This window comes from Montipora foliosa, chromosome 8 (genome assembly GCF_036669935.1).
Source record: "Montipora foliosa isolate CH-2021 chromosome 8, ASM3666993v2, whole genome shotgun sequence".
Taxonomy (NCBI): domain Eukaryota; kingdom Metazoa; phylum Cnidaria; class Anthozoa; order Scleractinia; family Acroporidae; genus Montipora; species Montipora foliosa.
The window spans coordinates 50,184,396-50,191,895 of NC_090876.1; the positions used below are offsets into that span (position 1 = coordinate 50,184,396).

General features: G+C 38.1%; 1 protein-coding gene across 1 annotated transcript in view; it reads left to right on the plus strand.

Moving 5' to 3' along the window:
* The window catches only part of LOC137967537 (myc box-dependent-interacting protein 1-like), a 14,938-nt gene extending 8,451 nt beyond the window's left edge, over window positions 1–6,487 (plus strand). Inside the window, exons 12-16 of the mRNA XM_068814044.1 lie at window positions 709–750; window positions 877–1,073; window positions 2,751–2,858; window positions 4,204–4,305; window positions 5,699–6,487. Of these exons, the coding sequence (XP_068670145.1) occupies window positions 709–750; window positions 877–1,073; window positions 2,751–2,858; window positions 4,204–4,305; window positions 5,699–5,779 (530 nt within the window). The 3' untranslated portion in view covers window positions 5,780–6,487. The remainder of the gene's footprint in view (window positions 1–708; window positions 751–876; window positions 1,074–2,750; window positions 2,859–4,203; window positions 4,306–5,698) is intronic.
* The last annotated feature ends 1,013 nt before the right edge of the window (window positions 6,488–7,500 follow it).

Consider the following 7,500-nt stretch of genomic DNA (forward strand, 5'->3'; position numbering starts at 1 on the left):
TCCCCCTGGATTGACTCATAAAACATGGGACCTCCCCCGGGACGCCCCCAATTGACTCATAAAACATGGGACCTCCCCCAGGACGCCCCCAATTGATTCATAAAACATGGGACCTCCCCCGGGATTGACTCATAAAACGTGGGACCTCCCCGGGATGCCTCCAATTGACTCATAAAACATGGGACCTCCCCCGGGATTGACTCATAAAACGTGGGACCTCCCCGGGATGCCTCCAATTGACTCATAAAACATGGGACCTTCCCCGGGAGACCCCCAATTGACTCATAAAATGTGGGACCTTCCCCAGGACGCCCCCAATTGACTCATAAAACTTTGGACCTTCCCCGGGACGCCCCCAATTGACTCATAAAACATGGGACCTTCCCCGGGATTGACTCATAAAACATGGGACCTTCCCCGGGACACCCCCAATTGACTCATAAAACATGGGACCTCCCTCTGGACACCCCCAATTGACTCATAAAACATGGGACCTCCCCCGGGGATGCCCCCAATTGACGAATAAAATCGTCTGGCATTGGACAGAGTAAAATCTGAGTGTTAAGTCTCTCTCCCAGCTCCCAGGGGGTCAGGACTTTCGTATTGCCTGTGATTTTGTAAGCTGCTTTATCAAAACTAATAAACCATTGATGCATGTACTGGATGTATGATTAATCAGGCTTCAAATGCTTCGTCCTTTTTTCTCAGATGATGTAAATCAAACAGAGAAACCAACTGGTGCAGCAGATGGTATTTTCTTTGAGATCATTATAATTGTATCATTGCATTTCAATACATGTTTCTGTCAGGGCTTGTCTTTAAAAAAATTATTGTGTCTGTTAATAATTAATTTCATTGCAATTATTTCTTTCTTAGGGTTAAACCCATTTTTACAGTCTGATCAAGATGAGCAAGATTCTGTGGATGGGGAGACTAAGGCATTAACAGAGAGCCAAGAAAAGGCTAAATCTCCACCATCTGGTCGACCCGCACCCCCTCAGTTGAAGGCAGACAAACCCCCAGTGCCATCATTACCTGTCAATACACATGACTCCCAAACTGAGATCACAGAGGTTTGTTTTTAAAATAATGCTCCATTGACTATTTTCGCCATCTCATAATGCAATACGTTTTGGGGGGGTCTTTACATAAAAAAAAAATACAAGTTAATTACGTACTCTTGGGACTGTATCATGCTTCAGTGAACTGGATATCCATTGTTTTAATGCAAATAACCCCCCAAAATGAACTGTATTATGGGATTGTGAAAAAAGCGAATGAAGACATTTATAGATTTTTGTTTTCATTCATTTGGTAAACACAGTTCATCTATTGTGCTTTACCATTGAATCCCCAAAAGCAACACTAAGTAAAAATGTGCTACATTTATCATTTTCCAGCAGATAATACAGTTAAACCATTAATTTTATCCAGGGGCATTTGCCACAAATAAAATAATAATGCAATGCTCTTGTAATGCCCAGAATGTATCACCCATTAGTGACATGAAAATTGAAGTGTTTTTTTTCCTTACAATAATATTATCCAAGGGCAGTGTATGAAGTATTTCAAGGCAAGGAGTGCAGGCTCTTTGTATTTTGGGGGTTCAGTTGGAAGCTAGGGCATCCATGGGTGTTACAATAATATTTTTACTTATGGTTACTGTAATAACTCACTTCTTTTGCCCAAGTTAATCTACATAGCAAGTATGTTTGTTGTAATAATAAAATTATTGTTTTTAAGTTTTTGTGGATAGGTCAGGATAGGGTTGTGAGAACAGCCATAATAAGGATCAAGAGCCTTAGATTTTGAAACTCTAGTATGTTCGTTTCGCTTATCATGGTTGAAAAGGTTGTGCAGTGGTGAAGAAGTTGGCTGGAAGTCGTATCTTGTGATTATGACCCAAAAGACTTCAATATTTCAAATGTTTTTTGTGTAGAACTGATTAAGTTTTGGGCAGATTTCAGATACGTCTTTTCCGATGCCAATTTATCATGAGAAACATGGAAAACGACCTCCTCGTGAAATGTTGGATACAATCTCCTGCGACCAGAAAATTCAGCAAACAACCTTCCTTTTAATTTTCATTTCACGAGGGTGTTCTGTAAAGTGAGGCCCTCAAATCTTGAATTTCACCATTTTCTGCAGTAAATGTCACCTTACAATAACTTCATGTTATCTTTCAATATTTCAAATGTTTTTTGTGTTGAACTGATTAAGTTTTGGGCAGATTTCAGATACGTCTTTTCCGATGCCAATTTATCATGAGAAACATGGAAAACGACCTCCTCGTGAAATGTTGGATACAATCTCCTGCGACCAGAAAATTCAGCAAACAACCTTCCTTTTAATTTTCATTTCACGAGGGTGTTCTGTGAAGTGAGGCCCTCAAATCTTGAAGTTCACCATTTTCTGCAGTAAATGTCACCTTACAATAACTTCATGTTATCTTTCAATATTTCAAATGTTTTTTGTGTAGAACTGATTAAGTTTTGGGCAGATTTCAGATACGTCTTTTCCGATGCCAATTTATCATGAGAAACATGGAAAACGACCTCCTCGTGAAATGTTGGATACAATCTCCTGCGACCAGACAAACAACTTTCCTTTTAATTTTCATTTCACGAGGGTGTTCTGTGAAGTGAGGCCCTCAAATCTTGAAGTTCACCATTTTCTGCAGTAAATGTCACCTTACAATAACTTCATGTTATCTTTAAAATAATAGCCATCTTTATTCTTTTCCTGAAAAGACGAAAGGTTCACCATCAAGTGATGAAACTCCTCCCCCATCTGTAGCACTTGCAGAGAACGAAAAGCAAGAGCAGAATTCAAATGAGATTCCTGGACTTTTGTATAAGGTAAAGTATTTTGATGAGTACAATAGAGCGAGTTTCAACTGAGTGTCGTAAAACCAAAACCAAAGTAATTACTTTGGCCAATCAAAAAGGATGGAGACAATCCAGCAAACCAATCCTAACTCGAAGTAATCACACATAGCCGACACAAAGCGCGGGAAAATGTGCACGCGCGAGCCACGATTGGTTTTGGTTTCATCTCTGATTGGTTGAAAAAATGGCGCGAGAACTTTGAACCAATCGCTGAGTGAAGTAATGCAAAACTAAAGCAATTCCCTAATTGCTTTCGACACTCAATTGAAGATCGCGCTATGATGACCCTAATACTCTTTTACATTCACTGGAAGGCAGATGATGGTAATAATTTACTAAATAAATACTACATGTACTTCTAATAATGATAATTAACAATTATTCCATGAGCACGCATTGGATATGAGATGATAGATAGCCAACAAGGCGCGTAGTGCCAAGTTGGCTATAATCATCTCATATCCAACAAGCGCAAGTGGAATAATTGTTTTATTAAAATCGCCCCCAAATATAAAAAACTAGACAATAATAAAAATAAAAAGGCCCAAAAAATCACGCATATGCTTGCCGTGTTTGTAGATCATGGTATAATGGCTCATAACCCATGATGGCTTAGCCAATCAAAACTCTCGAATTGCATTATACAATGATCCAGTTTTTAATAATTACTATTATTATTCTTGACTTTCTGTGAACCGAACAACCTGTGAGGAAATCATATTCAAACTCTGTGGGAGTAAACAGTACTTTTAATAATAATGACGATGATGAAGATAATACATGTAACAATATTAATTTAACAAGTGCAATTCCAAAAGTAAGGATTTTAAAGGGTTTTTGCTTAACCCATTGACATCTCAAGAGCCCTAGGATCGATGTTCCCAGTTGATGAGTAAAATCTGTTATGGCTCACTCCCAGGAGTCAATGAGTTAAAATTGGCGAATTAGCCACTAAACAAAATCATTGCTCCATGCTGTTTTCCTCTGGATTGTCTGATTTTATTTATTGGCCTGGCACCAAGGACTCGCTGTTGCTAAACACAGAGCTTTTCAGGCTGTGATCCAGACAACTGACTTCCAGTGCCTGCACTGCTCAAGACTGAACATCCCACTTGCAACTGCTGTTTATTTGCAATGATTGAATTGTAAAATTAATGTATAAAAAGGAGAAGAGAAATTGGGTTACAAACTTAACAGTTGCTTGTTTACAAGTCTGTTTTTTTAATTTTGACTGTACAGTATCTTTCTGCTTTTAACCCGTTACTGATACAGTAGATGTTCTAAAGGTAACTTGTAAACTCATTTTTACTGTAAGGTGCGAGCAGCCTACAGGTATATTGCCGAAGATGATGACGAGTTATCATTTGAGAAGGGAGAAATCATCAACGTGGTGGAATTTGATGATCCAGAAGAACAGGTACACAAACAAATCAATTTCTTCAAGTTGGTCTTGAGAATAAACCACACATTGGAGTAAGAGATCCTGTGACATGATGGCACCAGTGACCCTGAATCACCACTGAAAAAACCTCATCTATATGGGTTAAAAAGTTGCATCTGAGTTATTCATTTCAATAGTCACAATGCACCGTTTCAACAATTTCAGTCCCAGCTATGAAAGCTAGGAATGTTGTCACATGAACCTAAACCCGGTTGTTCAAAAGCTGATTACCGGTAACTTAATCCAGGATTAGTGTAAACTTTTGTTTCAACTTTTTGGTGAGTTTCTTTTGCTAATTTTTGTTTTTCAAGATTGACTTCTTCTAATGTAAAATATTCCCAAATATCAGCGTTTAATGTCATTTGTGAGTAGAGAGATATACTCATTGGTTAATATTTAATCAGGGATTAATGTTAATCAGCTTTTGAACAATCGTCCCCTGGTTTGCAGTCAAAATAATGTCATGTGTGACCAGTTGTTTTAAAATTTCATTAAGTCTTCGTGTCAGTTTTGAATTTTGTTCTTGAGATTCTGAATTCTCATGGATGTACTTTTTGATATAATCATTAAAAATAAAAAGAGTTAGCTATGAAGATTCCATTCAAATCTTGGGAGCTGCAAAGAGGAATTTGAATGGTCATTTCAGTCTTGTGGATACTGGTCACGTCTGACATAAATGTAGCCTCCTATGTGACAAGTTTCCTATAGCTTAGTGGTAGAGCATCCCAACTTGTAAGCAGAAGGTTGTAGGTTTGATTCCTGCAAAGAACAACTTGGGTTTTTTCTGATTATCCCCAAGTCAACATTGAAAAAAATATTTTCTCTTCAATAACATTAATACTGTGGTTATATTTAGGTGCTTTCTACTGCCTTTGCTTTGAGGTGTTTTTTTTTTCATTCTTACCCATTGACCCCTGGGGGTTCCCCATTGATGAGTAAAATCATCTGGCATTAGACAGAAAAAAATACGAAGTATGGCCAGTTTAGGGGTAAAAGGGTTTTTCAGTGGGTGGTTAACCCATTGACTCCCAGGGGTTCCCCATTGACGAGTAAAATCGTCTGGCGTCAGACAGAGTAAAATACTAAGTATGGCCAGTTTCGGCCGCTTTCGGCTGGTTTGGATGTTAAAGGGATTTATTAACCCATTGACTCCTGGGGGATTTCCACTGACAAGTAAAATCGTTTGGCGTTAGACAGAGTTAAATATTAAGTATGGTCGGTTTCGAACGGTCAGCAGGTAGAGTTAAATATATTTGAAAGGTCTTAGGAATCTGATGAGAAAAGGCCAATAATTATTATCAATGATTCACGTTGGCATCTTACAAGCATTGTTCTTTTCATACATGTGTGCTGTATGTTCTGTCTGCAGGATGAAGGCTGGCTAATGGGAATCCTAGAGCTGAGTGGCATCAAAGGAGTGTTCCCAGCAAATTTTACAAAAAAAATGTAGCAGTGACTGCCAACATTATCATAGAGATGACAGATCAGAAATATTTCACAGAAAATGGATAGTGGTCTGTTATGTTGGTTCCCTGGTTAATCAGTGACAGTATTGGCCAAGCTACAGCTGTATTTACGACATTGTGGTGTAGTGTACATTTGTCAGGGAACCTGTTGGTACCTGTTGCTTGAAGCCATGCTATAGAGCTAGCACCAGTGAAATACTGTAAAAAATCCACAGGCTTTAAACAACTTGTCCCTGATCTTTCCTTCAGACAGCATACTTTGGGGACGTACCTTGTTCAAAGGAGTTGCATTTAATTCTATACAGGGCAGCAAGGGGAGTGGAAGAGTAATATATTCATGTTGTAAACTTGGCCAAAATAGTTTCTTTTCGTTTGTGAAAAGCGTTGAATGCTTGACGAGATACCCACGGACAGTTTGCAACTGGCCACAAAGCATTTTCAAAGCCGAAAAGTAAACTGAGAAGGACACACTTACATGTATGTTTCAGCTTAATTTTTTTCAATGCTTCAAAAGTATGTACAGTAATTCAAGATATTATTTTGACAAAAGTTATCAGTTAAGTAATAAATCAAAATGAAAACACTTTTAAGTTAGAGTGTTTGTCACCGCACCAATTTATTATGGCTTATTGCTGTAATGTATGTACAGTCTACAAAGAAAATTAAAATGTCTCTTCAGAAATGTCTCAAAGAAATTGCCATTGTCACTATTCACTGTGGTGGTTTGGGATCGTTTTGATGGGTGAGCACAACAGCACACATGCCTGAGATCATGGTGAAGTGTCAATATTAATCCCATTTCCCATTTCCCATTTGCCTTCTTTTTTCGAGTATAACAGTAAATGTGATAGACAAGGTTCACTGTTCAAGTAAGCCATGATTCAAACCAAGATTAATTAACAAAATTTTTAAAATTATTTTTTGCTTGTAATTGCCTGATTTCAAGCCAAGGGGGACAAGGTACGAGTCTGCAAATTATGGGATTAGCAACTATCAATCCACATAGTCAGAAAGTGCACACCAAGCTTTACAAAATCCCCAAGTTTGGTGTTAATTGGGTTAATTTTGACTGTGACACAACCATTTAAATACGTCAAAATTTACAAAGAAATGTTTGGTCATCTGGACATGCTGTTTTCCTCTGGATTGTCTGATTTTATTTATTGGCCTGGCACCAAGGACTCGCTGTTGCTAAACACAGAGCTTTTCAGGCTGTGATCCAGACAACTGACTTCCAGTGCCTGCACTGCTCAAGACTGAACATCACACATTTCCCATTTGCCTTCTTTTTTCGAGTATAACAGTAAATGTGATAGACAAGGTTCACTGTTCAAGTAAGCCATGATTCAAACCAAGATTAACAAAATTTTTAAAATTATTTTTTGCTTGTAATTGCCTGATTTCAAGCCAAGGGGGACAAGGTACGAGTCTGCAAATTATGGGATTAGCAACTATCAATCCACATAGTCAGAAAGTGCACACAGAAAGTGCACACCAATCTCGGTGTGCTCTCTCTGACAATGTGGATCAATAGTTGCTAATCCCATAATTTACAGACTCGTACCTAGTCCCCTTCAGCTTGAAATCAGGCAATGGTGACTCATCTATCACTATTCATTTACTTTAAATAAAAATTATTGTTAAATAATAAGCATATTGCAAGCTAGTTAGAATAAAGCTCAAAGCAGATAATTATTACCTGCCC